The following is a 19,869-nucleotide window of genomic DNA, read 5'->3' on the forward strand; positions in this document are numbered from 1 at the left end:
ATTTTACAACATTGCATCTACGAAAACACAGATGGCTTATGTCATTAATCAGTTTGAGTCTAAAAGAATAGTCTTTAATTACAGGATTGCTTGTGTGATAGCACAAAACCGGTTACAGTCAAATAGGATTTACATGAAAAAGAATATGGATTACTTTGACTGATGTCCAACCTGACAGCAAGTTTCCATGTTTTCCTCATGGTAACACAATTAAAACTGGTAACAGGTGAATAAGGAATGTTCATGGCCAGCGATCTGGGATTTACTATTAACGCAACAAAGCACCACCCATAGAAGCTGTAATGGAGGTGCTGTGCTATAGAGGCCGGCACTAAAATCGCAGCAGCTGAGATTTTCCTGGATATTTAGGGGTGGACATTACATTACATGTCATTTAGCGCTAATCTGTTTTTATTCAAGGTAGTCAGAAAAGATGAGTTTTTAGTTTCCGACGGAAGATGTAGAGACTTTCTGATGTCAACGGGGAGCTCGTTCCACCACTGAGGAGCCAGGACAGCAAACAGTCTTGACTTCGTTGAGTGTTTAGCGCGCAGTGACGGAGCTACAAGCCGATTGGCAGATGCCGAGCGGAGTGAACGGACTGGGGTGTACGGTTTGACCATGTCGATGTAAAGTGGACCCGATCTGTTCTCAGCACGTTACGCAAGTACCAATGTTTTGAAGCGGATGAGGGCGGCCACCGGTAACCAGTGAAGGGAGCGGAGGAGTGTGAGTGAATTTAAAGGTCCCTGTCCCAGTGTGTGTGCATATAGATGTGTGTGTGTGTGTTTGTGTTTGTTTACCTGAGAGCAGCAGCATGATAAGTGTCCACATAGTCGGAGATGAAGAGTTCTCGACTTCTGACCACTGGGTCTGTGATGACCAGCTCCCGGCCAGAGTCTGGAGGAAGCAAAACACAGTGGCACTGAATACATATCCACATAATATATAATGCTAAAGACAACCCAACTCATTCATCTATGGCAAAGAGGGAACAGAGATAAAGTAGCTGGAGTATGTTAAGTCACTAATGGAAATCATGAGCACAGTTCTGCGTATGTACAAAGTGCCTCTGCAGAGGTCATATTATGCCACATAATTCAATAACGCCAACAAAGTGTGGTCCCCTGAGGAGAGGACAGTTCCCAAGTGAAATTACCCTTTTGGAGGGTTTAAGACGCATCACCAGCACCAAGGAGGGCTGCCACTCGTCGATGACAAAGTACCTGATTTGTGGCGTGCTTCGGTCACTGCCATACACCTTGTGACATCAATTCTAATAAACCTGAATCCCTGCTGCGAGGACAGACTGCAGACAGAGGAGCCTGCGCTGCAATGATGATTGTGTTTGCTTGATAACCTCCACGACAAACTAAAATAAAGCCTTCCCTGTTACACAAGTGATACTTGTATTATTGTAGAAAGAGAAAACAGCGTAACACCCCATTTGTTTAGTTATAACTGACTACATTTGTTCTCTGGTTACACAGCTGTTTTACACATTATATGCAGATGTATGTTGAGTTGACTGGAGTCTGTGAGCAAAACTGAGAGGTTCAGCCATAAGGGGAACAGTAGCTAATGAGAAATGCTAACTGCCAACAGGATCTGTGAACAGGTGTGTGTGTGTGTGTGCGTGTGTGTGTAAACTTATTTCTCAATACTGAGTTTGAATGGAAGCATTCTTAAGAGGAACACATACCTTTGAAGACCAAATACAAAACAAACATGAAACTGTCTGTACAATAACAAACTGTTTATAGCTTTCTGTCCTGCAGCAAAGTAAAACATCAAACACTTTCAAGTCAACACAGAGTCAAAGGAGGATTGAGAAAATAATAATGATGGATATAATTAACCAATTAACCAAACTGAGGAGAAACTCACTCTCTTTAGAAATGTATATGTACATCTTTGTGATGGCTTTATTAATTAAGAATTTGAAGGGAAAAAACTAAAATTAAAACCTAATTAAATTATTTAATTTAAAACATTTTTTTTTAACATTTCTCAATTTAAGATGAATAAAGAACCATACAATGTAGTGGTATGTAGCTCAGCATAGCCTATTAAAAAAAATAAAATAATGACTTACTCAACTGATTAAATTAAAAGTCAATGTTGAATTGAATAAGATTTCCTTCTTGTCATCAGGATTTGATATCCAGCTAAAGAAAGTGACAGGGCTTATGTTCCCGTAGATGTGTATGTGTTGGAGTGACACTGATGGTGTAGAGAGTGGGCTCAAAGGCCACATGACATTGTGGGTTATTAACACTTGACAGTGCTGCTGTCTGGCTTGAAGGAGCGTTGCCCAGGGAACAGCGCGGAGCTACGGGATTGGCTCGGCTGCCTGGGGCATCGGCTTCTGGTTTCTGTTTGAAATGCAATTCACAGCTAACTCTTATATCTCTCCCCCTCCCCTCATTCTGGAGAGATGAGGCACACTGCATATATGCACATGTGCGCACACTGGATATATGCACATGTATGGTTGTGTTTCAACGAACAAAAGGCAGTCTTACCGTTTTCATTGTTGCGATCCTGCACCAGGTGCTGGTAGACAGAGTCGGGCACCTCCGACTGGCGGTAGTACCATTTCACATTCATCAGCAGATGGTCCCGTTTACTCTGCAACACAGGGAGACACAGAGCGAGTGAGCAGGAGACACAGAATGATCCCACACTAAGATAAACAGACATCATTTTGCTTGATTGCGACGTCACAAACTGGCTTCTTGGCAAATGGTGATGCTGTGCAGGCGCACTGTTTATGACTCACGCAGGCTGATGCCATAAAGCACACACAGAGACCAAGTCAATTAAAAAGGGATTGCAGAGCATTTAGAGCTTTAATAAAGTAAACAGTGGGATGGCCATTGCTGGAGGAAATGGAGAGAGAGAGGAACCATGAGGGGGGGATGGATGAGTGTTCAATCCTCTGCCTTCTTATCACTTAATGACAATACTCCAATGATACAAAAATATATACTATTACAGCTTTTAAAGTCATACTCATGAACAGGCACTGTAGCCTTCTATAGTGCTTTGGGGCTTAATACTCTTTAAGTGCTGCCACCCACTGGGCTTTTGATAAAGTGCAAGTCAGCAAAGGCTTGTAATCCCTTAGATGACCAGCAAGTGGCAGCACTGAGGTGAGGAGAGCTTTTCAAAGGGCCAGTTAATGAACAAACAGAAGAGGGAAAAGGTGTGGGGGGGAGAGATTGTATAAAATGGTAGAAACTGAGGCCAACGCTGAGGTGAGAGATGAAAAGGGCAAACTAGTGTTTTCATTTCATGTTATAAAATATTTATTGTGGCTTCACATAAGCCCAACTGACCGTCACAGTGGTTTGAAAGAACATTAGAGAGACTGCTGGGCTGGTTGCCGGACTGCGACACTATCCCAGCCATTTTTATTAGGGGCTCTGCTATGCTGCACTGCACTAATCGACGAAGACACCTGCACCACCACTGACACCACCCGCAGGAGTAAAGGAGAAATGAGCATATGGGGTGAAAAAATGGAAGAAGGGGGAAAAGTCTACGGTAATCTAAGACAGACAGTTTAACTTCCGCTCTTTCCAGGCTCTTAACTGTATCTGTGTGTGCAGGAACATGAGGTCAGAGTTAAGATATTTAAAGCCTTTAGAGTACATTGTTCGGTTGTGTCACTGGGGAGGAGGCTGAGCACACGCTGCCAAGCAAATCATCACCTCCCTAAACCCTCAAGCCCACCTCTGGTTTTCCCATTCTCTCCATTCCTTCCTCCTCTTACTCCCTCCCTCCTTCTCCATCTTTCTCATTCCAACCCTCCACTCTACAATCTTCGTTTTTTTCTTCCCCCCAGTTCTTCCCTTCCTCCAACCTTGAGCCGGGAGGAGGAATGACTGAGTAAGTGAGCCCGGACGTGTTAAACAGCAGCTGGCACGCAGTCAGTCAGCTGCATTTACTGCTCTGGATGATTGTTTGAGTATACACATCACATCACACAAACACACACACACACACACTTTGCTTGCGATTCAACAAAGAGCCATACTTACGGACGGAGATACAGACTCCCGAGCACGTAGACCTAGACATACCGCGTGTGAAGAAATGTGTGCAATGACATCATGCCCTCCACCTCCCTCCCGGCAGTTAACCCACCCACCCCAACCTCTTGTCCATCCAGTGTACACACACTGTTGCCTTCTAGACTAACAGACTGCCTGCCACATCAGAACAAGTAGTTATCTGCTGCTTATACATAATTAATACTATAAGGAGACTGTAAATGTGCTACCTGAACATTTCATTTTCTGCCTGTAAAACCCAGAAATCAAAGGGATTTCATGCAGCTGGAACATCTGATGCAAAAAGAAAAGCACAAGCAGGCGAAGAGACGCAGACACACACACAGGTTTTTACACCGTATTCATGAACCTGCATTATTTTAAACCAACCAAACGAACCAAAGGACAGAGTGAACGTTACTTCAGCTATCATCAGTATCCTTGTCAATACAAAGTAGCTGTCGCTCTCCCGAGCAGATTGCTGTTTAGAAGCTCACAGCGGTATTAAGCCCTCTCAGGCAAAAGAGGAAGGGAGATTGAGAGAAAGACTGAGAGTGCAACATATGGAGCACGTAGTGGGAGTGAAGCATAGCTTTCAATTATCACAATTCTATAAACATAAGGGCTGGAAAAATGAGTAGATAACAAGGAAAGAGCGAAAGGGAATGATAGACTGTTCAGACTGGCCATAAAAACTCCTAGTTTTATTGTCTTTCTATTGTTTTTCTCCTGCCATGATAAATAACAGAGAGAACATATACAAGGAACCACAATGCTGAATTGATTAGAGACATTCCACACTGCCTGTAGAGAGTCCCGCACAATGTCAGCCATCTTTGTCTGTCCTGCCAGAGGCTAAACATGGCCCTGCCCTCCCTCCTCCTGGGCCCTAAACCCTGGGAATGTTGCTCACTGCGGAGAGGCCAAAAGACTTGCTAACCCACTACTGAGGGAAAGAAATTAAACAAGGGGAGGAAAAAAAGATAGAGTGCAAAAAAAGCAGAGCAAAGGAGACAAGGGGGGTGGGGGGGATGAGGAGAGAGAAAGAGTTGGATTAAGGTAGGAGTAGCAAGACCTTCTCATTTCCTCAGATTTAAAATTACAACTATCCTCCTCCTGCTTTACTGAAACCCCCCCCCCCCCCGGGTACAAGGCTACCCCTTTATTCACTGAGGAGATATAAATCTGAGAGTCATGCTTTGGGGCTGAGCACAATGCCACCCCTCCTCCATCCAGTGGCTCAGCCTGGCCTGTGGCATTCTTGGGTACACTCATCAGACCGGGGCTGGATTATAGGAGGGCACTCAAATGATTACATACTGGGAAATATTATTAGAATTTAAAATAAACATGTCTTTCTTGGTGTCTGGTTTGACAGTTATTTAATTTGTGAGCAGCACACCACAAAGGTTGTCCAGACATGTTTTGACTCGTGCTACTTGAGTTTCAATTTCCTATGAACTGGTTTCTTTTCCTATCCGTCTTCTGTCACACTGTCTACGTTTTACAGACCAAATTGTTTTTATAATCTATTTTCATTAAACCCTCATGATTGTCTGTTTTATTTAGCCGTCTTTGTGAAGCACTTTGTAACATAGACTCACATTTCTAAATACAGATCATTATTATCATTGAAGAATGAATCCAAACTATATCACATTTAATAAAAAAACAACAACAACCCTGTGCATTCATCACTGTTCTAAAAGCAGTCAAGACAAGCCGGGCATTGTGTGAGTTGGTTAATTCTCCCTCCGACTAGCTAAAAGTGGCTGGCCCCTTGGATCCATAATGGCTGTGCAGTTTTCTTTGTGTGGCTGCATGCGTGTGCAGTCAACTCTGGAGCTGGGGCCCCTGTGTACGACCACACCACTACAAAGACTTGGGGAAACAAGGAAATACAGAGGGCAGACTTTCCTTTTAACAAGAACAGGCTTTAAATTGAAAAAGAAACCAGCTCTGTTCGCCGTACACTTACAAGATGGACTGAGTGTGGGATTAATTCCATGTTCTCAGCTAAGAGAGTGTGAAATCAATACAGTGCTTTTCATTTCAAAACCAATGACAACACTAATACGATTCAATGTTAGGGAGAGTGCAGAGCGGTAGCGGCAAAGCCCAGACGTTCTCCCACATCTGTTCATTGTGGCCTTTACAATATGGCCATTGCCTCGCAGCCTAGTCGAGCTGTGACAAAACCAAGAGAACGTTGTTACAACCTGTAACCCTCAAACCTAATACCCTATTCGTCCTCCTCCTCGCACTGTAACACTAGAGCTTTGCTTTAAACAAAACCAGACCCTCCCGCTCCCACACGACAGGCCCCCAGTGCACCTCGTTAACAGGAAACCTCTGTTTATTTTCTCTGCTTTTCAAACACTCTCTTCTTCCTCTGCTAACCCTGTTAGAGCCCACCCCTCCCCTCACTGGTGACATCAGCAGCCAGGATCTATGACTTCCTTCAGGAGGTGGCAGCCAGAAGTAAGGAAGGAAAGACAGACCCCAAACACACAGACAAAGGAGACAGCAGAGAGCAAGGGAGGGAGGAGGTCAAACAGACAAGAGCAGCAGCAGCAGCTCAGTGTTAGCAAGGAATGTCAAGCAGTCCAGCTAGGCTAGCAGGCTGCTAAGCTAACAGCTCAGTTAGCCTACGTCTCAGGGGCAGGGGAGGCTCAAGTATGGTGGATCATGGCTGGGAGCTGTCTGACATTGACAGGCGGAAGCTCAAAATGGCACGGAGGGCGAATTGTGGGAGTGTTCACCTCGCCAGCCGCAAGGGGAGAGTAAGCACAACCAAAGAACAAAAGGCTGATTGTGGCATTTGGAGGCAGAGATGGGATCTGGGAGGACTAATCTGCTGCTCCGACATGATAAGATTAGAGAGGGGAGGCAGGAAGAGCTGGCTAGGAAGATCACACATACACTTGCATAAACACACACACAAAGATGATGGATCTGATTGGAAGGGTTTTCCACTCGGCATTCTCTCTTCCTCATTTTCCGCCTTTCTCTCCCTTATTTTCTCCTGCTCTCTCCGAGACAGAGATATCTGCCAGCACACCAGCACTCAATAAGCACTTCCATCTGGACGACAGAACACGCACACACTCAAAAACTGCATGTGTGTGTGAGCGTAAGCTGGCGAGGTACAAGAGATCTGCTGTGCTAAAGCAATCCACGACATCTCAGTGACTGACAAAGGAGGATGGTACAAAGAAATGCCAGCATGCTGTGTGAGCAAACACACACATACAAGCCAATGCACACACACACACAGACAGACAACACACACACACACACACACACACACGCACACACACACACACACACAAATAACAGGCTTTCAGGATAAGCACCACTATTCTTCTCCCAACCTTGCAGTAAAGCGGGGCAGGCTGGGACTCTGTGTCAGAGGTAAGAAAAAGCACCTCTAAATCAGGCTGTCAGCGCCAGCAGCAGCAGGATTCCACTCTGCAATCCTCCTCTCCTTATGGGCTTCACTTGAGCACTTGGCTACTTGGAGGAAGGAAGGGTAACTTGCCCCTCAAGCCTCCTTCTCCAATGCACATATAATAACAGTAAACAAATGCTGATTACAATGTTTGTGAGGAGGAACTGCACACAGCCTGCTTCCCCGCCTGGCAACAAGAACGAATGGAGAGAGTGTGGGAGGCAGAGGGGGAAGGGAGGAGGGAGGAGAGAGGAGGGAGGAGGTGAGGTGAGTCCCAGCTGTGGTGGTGGTGCTGGCAAGACCTTTGCGCAGTGCCTACACAGGGGTGTCCTCTCTCTCTGCCTCTCTTTGGCTTGACCTCTTTGGATATTAAATCGGCGCCCTCTGCTTTGAACACACTGAGCCCATCTGTCAGCCCGGCTCCATATTGGATTGGATGAGCATTAGCGGTTTCAAAGTGGACAGATTTGCTCTTGTTGCTCTTTGTGTGTGTGTGTGTGTGTGTGTGTGTGTGTGTGTGTGTGTGTGTGTGTGTATGTGTGCCTTTGAACATGGGCACCCACGCCTGCCTTAAATTTAATCACCCCCCTCCTGTAAGGAATCAAGCAGACATGCGTGAATCCCTTTACGACAGACTCAGTAAGTCGTGTCATTGTACAGATTGACGACATAGAGCGACACATCCGAGGATGTTAACAAGTCTTTCTGTCATCCAGGCAGAAGAAAGAGGGACGGGGCAGAGAGTAGGAAAAGAAAGAGGATAGAGAAGGGTTGAGTCACGCGGATACTAATTAAGACTTGAGGGCTGAGGACCACTACTGGTGGATCACGCTGCCAACCACAGAAACACTTTACACACTGGAGAGTCACAAGCACCCCACATGACTGCTCCATCTGAGGCCTCCCTCATCCAACTGTGTGTCACCCATGCTGATAACAAGCAGGGCTGATTGCACAAGTCTTCGCTTCATCTCTGCTTAATTTCAATTGTGTCCAAGTGGGAGCGAGTCAATTTATGGCAGAAATATTAAGAAAAATGTATGACGTTGACCATGCTGCTTCTGGACAGAGAGTGGCAGTGAGAATCCAGAGCACCTTCACTGTACGCTCCATAAAATAGCCAGGCGGCATCCAACTTAAATATTTGTCTTTGCCTCCAACACTCATCTGCTGCACGCCGGTTCTCGCCAAGAAATTTAAGACGATTGAAGTGATGGTACAGAGAGCAACACCATGAAAGGAAAAAAAGGAGAGGATATAAAAAATACATCCACTAATGATGATCATTATCTGCAGACCACAGGCAAAGAGCACCAGGGACCTGAAAATATATGTTCAGTGATTTAGGCTACACACAAATAAACAGGCACTTCTTTCTCCTGTTTTGAGAACACAAACTGGAATCCTTGCAGCACGAGGGTATAGACTAGAATGCAGATCCAAGTGAGACTTCAAACATAGGCTGTGCAAGGACAGATGGAGCCTGTTAGAAGAGCTCATATCTGGGTGTTCAGATCATAATACTGACTTTATTTCTCAAGCCCTCCCTCTCAGCCAGACGTACAGTTATAGCCTGCCAGAAAACATGGTCATTTCTGCCTTCAGTCTTTCATTTAGCCGCTTCAAAGCCATCTTGCTTTGATACCTGGCTTCCGTGGCGTGTAAGTGTGTTTGCCAGTATGTGTGCGTGTTTGCGTGTAGCCAGGGAAGTTCTCTTGAGAGCAGAGATTTGTCTGGTCGCAAGGTAATACCCATGAGTCAGGACTCAGAGTTAGACACAGTCACACACGAGAAGACTGAGGAACACCGGTGGTTTTGGACGACACAGGCTTCCTTTGTGCTTCAACAGCCTGGTGTTTTGTTTGGAAGGCCGTTTGTCTGTGATCCATTGTGTTAGCTTTGCCTTGTTAGCATAGCCTGGTGAGCTAATGAGACATCTTAGCAATACTGACTGGACGACTGCTGTGTAGGAAGAGAGGAGGGACTGCTCACTGAGAGGGTTGTGCAGAGAGGATATGAATGTTAGGCTGTGTGTGTGTGTGTGTGTGTGTGTGTGTGTGTATGGGCGTCATATTGGACGTCTGCCCAGCAAGCTTATTCAGACTCTGCTTGTGTGTGTGTGTGTGTGTGTGTGTGCGTGTGTGTGTGAGAGAGTGAGTGAGACTACCAGTGGCAGCCTCCTAAGCAGGGCATGGCAGAGGAGATGTGGGCTGATTGAATGCTTTAATGGAAGACAGGAAATGAGAAGGCTTGCCTCAGCCAATGCTAATCAGCACACACACACACACACACACACACACACATTTAACTGGCAGGCTTACATGTAGGTTAATACATTAGTATTAAGTGTGCAAAGCAAATACGTATCATGATGTGTGTATGAAGGGTGGACAGGTTGTGTGTGTTAAGTACAACTCAGTCAACAACTCAATGGTCAGAAATGTGTTTTGTATGTGAGCTTCAAAGACTGATGGAGTGTGTGCTTTGAGAGGGATGATAGAACAGAGTGTGTATGTTTCTGAGAACTTCTCTATGGAAGAGCAGCTGTCAGGCCATGAGAAGTGTGTCTATGGGGAGTGTGTGTGTGAGAGTCACATAGATACAGAGAAATCCAGAGGCTTCTTGTGTGTATGTGTGTGTTGCTTGCTCTGTATGGTCATCACACATCGATACCCAGCTAATAGGAATATTTATGATCCTTCTAACACATGCCAAAGCTCATTTCCGCATACACACATAAATGCAACCGTTTCTTTGTAAGATCACAATCACACACACGAGACAGGAGTGGCGACACACAGTCGGAGATGGAGGCGAGCATGCAAGGATAGATCTTAAACCGGACAGACAGCATTGTAGATGGCCTTGAAGAGCTGGTATCACCACGAGCTCAACCAGTGGTGATTGAATTGTATGTTTCTGAAGATATCCATCTCTCTGTCTCTCAACTCGCTCCTCTCTATCTCTGCGTCTGAAGGTGACCTTGTCTGTCTGCCAGTCTCTAGTGCTGACACCGGCCCTATCAGTAATACATCATGTAAGCTGTGTATCAGCCAGATGCCGTACTGGCTGAGCAGTGGGTGGTCTGTCAGGAACGCTTGCTTTGTACAATATGCAAAAAATCACATGCAAATTACCTACCAATGTGTGTGATGATATATCAGTGTGGATGCAAATGTGGTAGATGGCTGTGGTAAACAAAAGATTTAAAGAACTTACAGGCCTTTCACCAAATACAGTTACAGCTCACAAAACCTAAAGGTTCCTCACAGCAACTATAGTCTGAATGCTGGGGAAGAATATGATTATCACACACACACACACACACAGAAGAAGCTTTAAGCAGCCTCCTGCTGTGCCGCAACAAGAGATGTATTGTAGACAACACAGCTGCAATAACAAGGCTGGCCCAGAAGGAGTACTGCATGACTCCCAGTCTAGACCGGTTATAACCACCATATTGTAACTTGAAATATGCTTAATCTGACCTAAAATTAAAGAACATATTGCTTCTTTAATTCAATCCTTACGAAGTATAAACCAAATCAGGTTTCAGTAAGGAAGTCCAAGGATATTTGTTAATTGAAGGTTAGGGTGGAATTGTTTACGTCTCTGAAATAGTATCATTGATTTGAATTTTCATGTATTCCTCCTACGCAATTAAATCGTCACTAGAGGCTTCACAGTTTCCAGTGCAGAAAAGTCAAGGAATGTTTTGCTTTTTCTTTAGCTTTAACTGTCAAGTGGGTGTATGGTAACAACGAGCTAATGAGGTTAAAAAAAAGTAAACCAAGTAAATAATCAAAATGACAAATGCAAGCAAACCACTGTGTTCTATGGTGTAAGAGAAAGATAAAAAGGTGTGGGAATGTATACATTATTAATTTTAGTCAGGCAACAATGAAACACCATGCACACCCTGGTTGGATTAACTGAACACACATGCTGTGAACACAACTGCTATTGCAGGAACAATAGACCTTTAGACGCTTTTGCACGCATTCTGTCGAGGTTTTAAGCACCTGCATCCTCCATAATATAATATGATGGATTCTATTTTTGCATGTCATTAATTCCTTCACAGCTTGAAGGTAGGGGAGTGAAGATGGGAATGTAAAATGTATCTATAATAACCTTTCTAAATTCTGTATTCTTCGTTTTGTTTACAATATTGAAAATATACCAAGAGAAAACTTAATATCGGATCAAAGGTTACAAATAAAAAAATATCACGTCTTGATTCTGAATCCCCACTAAATAAAACCACAGCCCCTCGCAATTTATATGCCGCTCACTTCCAAAACTGTATCACAATAAAATACACATGGTTAAGTAAACATGCTGAACAGGGGGAAAACATGGGTGTCATGATGGGCTTAGTGTCAAACACATTGGTTATCGTTCAGACACTCACACGCACAGATACAACGCCCACCGAGAGAGAGAGAGAGAGAGAGAGAGAGAGAGAGACAAAGAGGTTGAACAACACACCAACATCTCTACTCTCTGCAACCGAGGCACATCAAAGCCTTCTCCGCCCATTTATCTGTGTGTGTGCGCCTGTAAATCAAAAGGCATACTTTGAACATGCACGCATGCACCCAGGCACACACACACACACTGTATTTGCTTTGTGCAGCAGCATCCAGGGCTGGGCAGGGGAGGTAAAGGATTTTGCTGTAGACGGGGGAATTACTTGCCTCAGCTCACTCTGTCAGGGAGGAGAGGGGGATGACTGTTTACCCGCAGTGAGTGAGAGAATGAGGGAAAGACAAAAGACAGAGAAGACAGCGAGGTCACTGCTGTGTCTGAAACAGTGCTTTCTTCTCCGCAATTCACCTTTTTCTTTACTTTCACCCTTCACTTGCCCCTGCTGCCAACACACACACACACACACACACACACACACACACACACACACACACACACACACACACACACACACACACACACACACACACACACACACACACACACACACACTACGGTGTGTCACATAAGAGGCCAGGTCAATGTAATTAGCTGCAACAGTATGGTCAGGGCAAAATACCATGATACACAGGAACAGTGGAATAAATGCACAAACCCATTCAGAAAGCCACTCGGGAGGAAAATTAAGGAACACGCACATGCACACGCACAGCGAGCGATGATCTGTGCATCCCAGTGTGACCATGTGGTTTGACGGGGACTTCCTACCGACCATAGAGGAAGTGTCCGTTTACAGTGTACAGTTCAGTTGTCCGCCATCACATCCTGTCTCCCAGCTCCAAACGGCAATGCAAAGCCTGCACGGCTCAGCCCAGTCAGGGCTTTGAAGTTAAATCAAGCAGAAAGGAGACACAGTTCCCCATACCATGCAATCAGCATCAGCATGAGATTTGGAACCGCGTACACAACCTCAAACGACGACGCTCTGGTGGCATAAAGAGCTTTACGTGCTATAGCTGGTGTGTGAAGCGACTCTGTTTTCAGCCTGTTTTGTTGGCAGATTCTCGCCTCACCTCTTCTATTGTGTCGGTGTGATTGACATCCACCTGTCCTTGGGTGGAGGGTGATTAGGTGTTCTTACAGCTGGCCCTTTGTAACAGAGTGGATGCTTGTAATAGATTGTGTGTGGAGAGTGATATGATAGGCTGATGATGGAATGATTCAGCTGACATTGACTAACAGTCTGTGGAATACAACAGGGCGGGGTTATTGATGACTCTTAAAAAAGGTGGGTTTCATTGCCATGGCAGCCCATACATTATCACCCTACAGCCACGCCCCTTCACCGGCCTGGACCAATGGGCAGGCAGCTGCTGAGCAAACAATCCTCAGCAGTGTTGTAATGGTTGAGGGAGAGAGGAGAATGCTAAATGTGCCACTTCATCTGTTGATTGACACAAAGCCTCTTGTTTACCGGCGCCAAAGAGATTTGCATCTTTTTACTGTTGCCCCTCCCTCTCTTCTTCTCTACGTCCCCTGCTTCACTCCCAAAATCCTCCCTGCTTGTGGCAGCGGTGCATGAAGTGGATATTACCCCACCCTGCTGCTATGATATTGATCAGCCTCCTCCCTCCCTTTCTCTCTCGTCTCTTCATAGCCCACTGCATTGATTCCACCTCTCCCTCTGAGCCCACCAGCTAGCAGTGATTAAACACGCTTCACACGCACACACACGCACACGCACACACACACGCACACACAGTCTTTGGTAGAAGTGTGTGGATGTGTAGCCTTGCTTTACTTTAAAGGCTATAAAGCTCAGCGGCTGCTGCACCAGCCTTGAGAAAACACTGCTTCTTTTCATTCCAGGCAACCAATGACTGCAAGTTTAGCATGACGTATTACCATCATAAATATTTTTGTTATAGCATGTTAGCATAGCACATCAGCAGGCTGGCATACAGTTGGCTGTGCTCTGGTAGGTTTTGTCAGGCCGGTGTTAAAGGTGGCTCTGGTATGGCTTGACAGGTGGGCTCCAGACACTGTGTGATTCTGTGCAGAACCACACAGAGCTGATGCACACTCCTTATAAAGGCCTGCAGCGCTCACAAGCACTAGACTAGCAGCTAGCCCACTAAAGTCAGAGCAGTTATATGAAACAGCATAGAGTGGGCCTGTGTTACATAAACAAACAATACTTTTTCAAAAGAGACCAAATCAGCTGTGTACAGTTGTAGGGAAAAAAAAACAACCTCTTAGGTGAGTGAATAGCAACAGATCTCCACATCAAAAGCTGAGCTTGGCTATAAAGTGCGAGCAGCACACACTTCACATTAATAAGTTAAACACATTCCCTCTCCTGTTTACCAGAAGGCTAAAGGTTTTGGATGGGAAGCTCTTGCTGATGAGTTAACGAGGGCTCCCACCCTCACTGCCATTTGGCATTTAAATGTCATTTTAGTGTGCAGCAAACACATTGCACCTAATTATGGCCAGTTGATGCTTTGTCCCGAGTTAAGCAGGAGCCACAAACCACCATCCACACAAGAGCAAGGCTGTTATATCGACTGTCTTACGAACCAATATCTCTGCCTTTAGGCGTAATGCTGAGGTGGACTGGATGTGAATGTTGATAAAAGGCTTCTACAACATGCAAAATGTTAACAGCCCAAACAAAGACAAGGGGTGAGAGCAAGGACAGTGTGAGGGTGATCAATAGTAGTAATCAATATTCTCCCTCTGTACCTTTCACTGTTTGAATTTGTATTTGTATTGCACTGCAATATAACCTCTCAAAGGCTCAAAGTGACTTTATTTCAGCGGTGCAGTAAGATAAACAGAAAGTAAATTAACCTAGATGAAGCGCTCAATTATCAGCATCAAAGAAAGCTGAAGCTGTGCTTTGACACATAAATAACATTATGTATCATTATCTCTCAGAGTAAGCCCATCTAAAAGACCCTCTAATGATCCAGGGAGGCATCTTTAGAAATTATGTTTTGGGCCAAAAAGTACTTCACGAGACAGTCAGCCATCTGTTAACAGCAAGCTCCATCAGTCCCCTACAGGTCCTGTCACAAGTCTACAGCTAGAGGAGTGTAAGCACAAGTTCCACTGCGGCATACACGATAAAGAAATGGGCTGTGCGTTTGGAGTAAATGTGTGTATCTGGGCTCTGCAGGGAGGAGAGGACAAGAGGTCACTGTCTATACTGGGAGCACACCTACACAGACGGGGGTCTCAATCATGTCCAACATCCCTCCACTTGATGATGGAGTAAGCCTCTAACACTCATCCGCAACTCCATTACCAAATCCAACATTAAATCATTCCATTTCACCTGGTGAAGAGAGGGTGAAGGTAGGAGACGGTGGATTATTTTTATTTTTTTTCCCACTGTCCTTTCTAGCTGATGTGTGAACTGATACAGACATGCCCACGTGCTGGGCAACCATCAGTAATGGGCCCAAATCAGCCCCACCATCCCACAATGCCTTGAGGCATAAGATTCATCACAAGGGCCAGACAGTAGTGGAGAGGAAGAATGGAGAAGTGGGAGAGAAATAATGTGGAATACAGTGAAGAATGTCATAAGATATGAAAAGAGCAAATGATGGGAGCCTATAAAAGAGTTATTCACCCTCAAATGGGGAGGGCATTATGGCGATCTATAAATGGGCTGTTAAACTCAATAGCCCAAGGTTAGCTTGTCGTGATGCTGCAGTGAAAGTCTATATAGCGGACTGTGTTAGTCCTACCATAAACACTCAGCCAGTACCATCTGGAATAAAAATGCTCTGATTATTTCAATTAGCTCCAGAGCGAGTAAGAAAATGATGTTACTGCAGCACATATCACAAAGCTCCACATATAGATGGCCTTGCACAGCAGCAGCTTGCCTTTACAACAGTGGGCCATAGGGATAGAGAGAAGTCAGTGGATAAAAAACATGGGGATTTGACAATTGTACAAAAAAGGGGGACTTAGGGGAGGTCGGTATTTTCTTAATCATTTCATTAAGATAGTGCTTAAGCTAATTTAACAGTAGGCTTAATAACGCAGACTTTCCTCCCTCTGCTCTGTGCACAAGTGTTAACTGCCTGCTGCAACAAAGGCGGCTCTGTTCACAAACACAACACTGCCAAACTGTTAAGTACATTCCTATAAAGAGAAGAACAAAGAGCGTTTGAGCGTGGCGGGAGCAGAAATGAATACAGCTACTGAGGGGATAGCACAGCTCAGCCCTTTGATGCCAGGAAATGTCTTTACTATAACAGATAGTGTTTATGCTGCTTCATAGTGGACTGTTTAAGATTGAGGCAACAATCAAATCAACTGGTAGTAGCATGAGCTCTGCGTAGAGATGATGTTTGTGAAATAATTGGGGCTAAGAGGGACGGCGATGGGGGTTGAGGTATGTGCTGCGAAACAGCAGACGACTTGAGGAGAAGGACGAGAATTATGAGGTTTGGAGTGAATGGTTTTGTGGTAAGCACAACTGGGGAGTTGGGGGTGAGGCAACGCAAGAATAATGAAGTGTGTAATGTTTTTGTGTGTGGTTTAAAGTCCCAAAAATGCACAAACACCTATGCACAGAATAAATGAAGTGTGTGTGCATGTGCGGTGAAGCATCTCCAAGCCCTCCCAGCTGTGGTTCCCTCGGCCCATGTGATCCATTGGCGGTGACAGACAAGGCAAACACAATTTGGCCCATCAAAGCAAACGCAACACCAGTCACAGCCACTGCAGGCGGAAATGTGACGCACTGAACAGAAAACAGACAATCCTCCTCTTGTGTCCCAAAAGTCTAAATTAGTCATTGATAAAAATCTAGAAAACCTGTCTGTCCTCCTTTTCAAATTGTTCATATTTTTACTGCAGTAACAGAGATACCTTTTGTACTACATAAGGCGAGGCTGTGCTGGCTGCGCTGAGTAAATCTTTGGGGATATTGGTGCATTTTATGGTTCAGGGGATTTTACAAATCTACAAAAAGAATCCTGATTTAACAGTAAAAAGCTAGAACTGTGAGCCCTTCAAGTCTCCCATTCGTTGGTTACGAGGCGCCTTCAGTGTTGAAATCTTGATTACATGACTGATAAGACTCTTGGTCTTTGGTTTCTAGGTTTAGGAGAGGGTTTTCTTGTTCTTATATACTGAATGGACGGCATTGTGCGAGAGCAATGGCGTATGAGAGCTCTTAAACAGAGTGACATTCCCCTTTTATGATCAAAGCATCAGCATCTGTGAGCCAGTTGCAATGCATTAGATCAACAAGCGTTCAAAGATGGAGAACAGATAAAGCTAGCGGTGAGTCAAGCGGTAGTACATGCACAAAGTCAGAAGGTCTGTATGAGATTGCAGCACTGCTGCAGGGGAGCTGCTGGAGGTGGCAGCCTGTGGGGATGTTGCTGTTGTTTTAAGGCCGTGTGAGGCAGCAGGCTCCAAGGTACAACATGTCGACATTCCTCACAGCAATCCCTGAAATGTCCTCCTCTTGTGTCTGCTCCTCTCTCTGACCGATGCCCTTGCCCTTCTTCCCCTCCTTCCTTCCTCCCTGTGTTCTCGACTGGTGAGAGTTAATTTGCACCATGTGTTCCTTAACGGAGAAAGAGGGGCCCTGGTAGAAGCGTGTGAACTCGATACCACTGTAAATCTCCACTTCCACAGCGGTACCCTCTTGCCCCTCCTCCTTCTCCTCTTCTCTCTCTCATTCTTTTTTCATTGGCATGTCACACATTGGACAAGGTGGAAATTACACTGAGCTAAGCTGCGAACCAGTGGCAGTGCACGCCAGATACCCACTTAAGCTGAGAGAGTGGGGAATATTGAAGAGTGGAAAGGAGAAAAATAACAGCAGGGGGAAGTGGAAATGCAAAGTGGGAGAGGACGAGGAGGTGGGGTAAAATTAGCCGCAGAGGCCAATCCAATTAAAGCTTGACCAATCCACGCAAATGTGTTTAGTGTCTGGTTACTACACTCAGTGCTGGGTGGCCTGGCAGAGACTGAATACAATACTCGGATACATACTAGAGATGCACTGATTGCAATCGTCTTGGACTATTCCCATTTTCGATTTTTCTTAATTCTGACGTCCCAGAGCTGTCCCGACAATTATTTTAAACAGTCCCGAAGTCAGTGTAAATGTCAAAAAATCAAAATGTGATCCTTTTCCTTTGTCATCTAGAGTGATCTTTTTTTTCCATTTTTCTTTCATTTTCTTTATTATTTAATTATCTTAAATTGAATATATCCTGCTCTGTTATTTTATTGTATATATTGTAACCTCGTTTGCATCCTGGGGATGTATAAAGTATCTATTTGCATAAAAACACATAATTTAAAATGATTAGGAAATAAAAGATTGTATTCTTATTTAATTACTTGGTTCATAATTCACTCTCCAATATCTATTTTATATGTCTGTGACATCCTTAAAACAACTGTATTTACTCAAGTTTCTCACAAAAATAATGGGAGATTACATCTGGTCACATCTTGATAGTGTTATAAATTAGGAGGAGGAGCTGGTCACTGTGATTACTCTGGGCTGCATGCATGGGAATGAATTACAACATAATGAATGTCTGATTAAGTTAGTTGGTCCACAAGTTTTTTAAGGTTGTTCTTCCAGTGCTTATTTTGGACTTGCAGCTGTGACTAATTGCAAGCTGAAGAAATTCTAAACTGCCGACATGTGTGTGGCTATGACGATACTGTTTGTGTGCCGAATAGAGCTGCACTACTTTTGAGTGTTGAAGTGGCCCATGTGCCATTCTATTGTATCTACCGTGGAAACCATCTCGCCCCAGTGATCGTTAGACACTATGAGCATGTGCATACTTCAAAGGACATTTCAACCTCTAATTTAGTGTGCAGCCTCCTTTGGAGGAGTTGCCTGCTTTCATTTCAAAGAAAGACCTGGTCAGGTAATTTAAAAGCCCCTGTCATTATTTTCATATGCAACAACCAGGTTGGGTGTCCTGAGCTTTTGAGAGCTTCAAATATACCTGCTTTTCTTGGCGTCTTTGTTTTCCCACTTTCTCATCAACGCTGGTGCCAAGGAAGATGGCACTGCCTGTTTGTTCTACTGCCTTTACAGATAAAATGTAATGCTCCACGCAGTGAAGTTGCTTCAGATGTTAGTGGAGACATCAGAGGAGACATTTTCACTTGTGATGTGCCAGGATAAAAAAGAAAAGTGGCTGAGGAGCCGCTGAATATTTCAACAACAGGGAGGGGGGGTGGAAGAGAGAGAGAGAGAATGAATTTGCATCTGTGTGTGTGAGAGATGCATCCAGGCCAGTGAAAGTAAACTCAACTAATGAAAGTCCAAGGGGGAAGAATGGGCAAAAGGCTTCTCTGCTGAATAATTTAGCAGTAGTGGGTCAAAGAGGTGGCTATTGATTGAGCTTTTAAAGAGTCTTATGAAAATGCTATGGCCGCTAGCCTGGCCCTTCAGCCCTACCAACCCCCACTATCCAGAGGCTGCACCCTCTAAGTCTGGGAAGGTAATCAGCACTCATAAAAACACACACAAACCCCCATTTTGATTTCAGTCTGTCTCTACTTCCCTCCCCTCCCATCTTCTATCCTAGAGAAAGAGACCGTCCTATTGGCTGAGCAAATAGTTTCCATAGCAGCATTTAGCTAATGCACAGGGAGGGCAGTGAGGGTGAGAAAAAAAAAAGTGTTATCTGTCCAAAAAGATGAAAAGAGGGGGATACGGGGGAAATAGAGGAGAGGAGCCAGGGGGGAGGGTTGGCTAGATTTGGTTTTATACCCACAAGCAGAGCTGAACACAGCCTCTTGCACTCACCGAGTCTGAACTATGATGTTATCTCAACCACGTCATTTGTATTGCTTTATTTATTCCTCACTGCGCTCTCGTGGACAATCAATCATACCTGCCTCCCCAAAGAGAGACGG

General features: G+C 44.8%; 1 protein-coding gene across 3 annotated transcripts in view; it reads right to left on the reverse strand.

Annotated features, from left to right (window-relative positions):
• Nucleotides 1–19,869, reverse strand: part of rerea (arginine-glutamic acid dipeptide (RE) repeats a) — a 117,044-nt gene that overhangs the window by 35,191 nt on the left and 61,984 nt on the right. For all 3 annotated transcript variants that reach the window (XM_034536688.1, XM_034536687.1, XM_034536686.1), the window contains 2 exons: nt 2,526–2,631; nt 804–900 (listed from right to left, as the gene is read on the reverse strand). In XM_034536688.1, the coding sequence (XP_034392579.1) occupies nt 804–900; nt 2,526–2,631 (203 nt within the window). The remainder of the gene's footprint in view (nt 1–803; nt 901–2,525; nt 2,632–19,869) is intronic.

This window comes from Cyclopterus lumpus, chromosome 7, assembly GCF_009769545.1.
Source record: "Cyclopterus lumpus isolate fCycLum1 chromosome 7, fCycLum1.pri, whole genome shotgun sequence".
Lineage (NCBI taxonomy): Eukaryota > Metazoa > Chordata > Actinopteri > Perciformes > Cyclopteridae > Cyclopterus > Cyclopterus lumpus.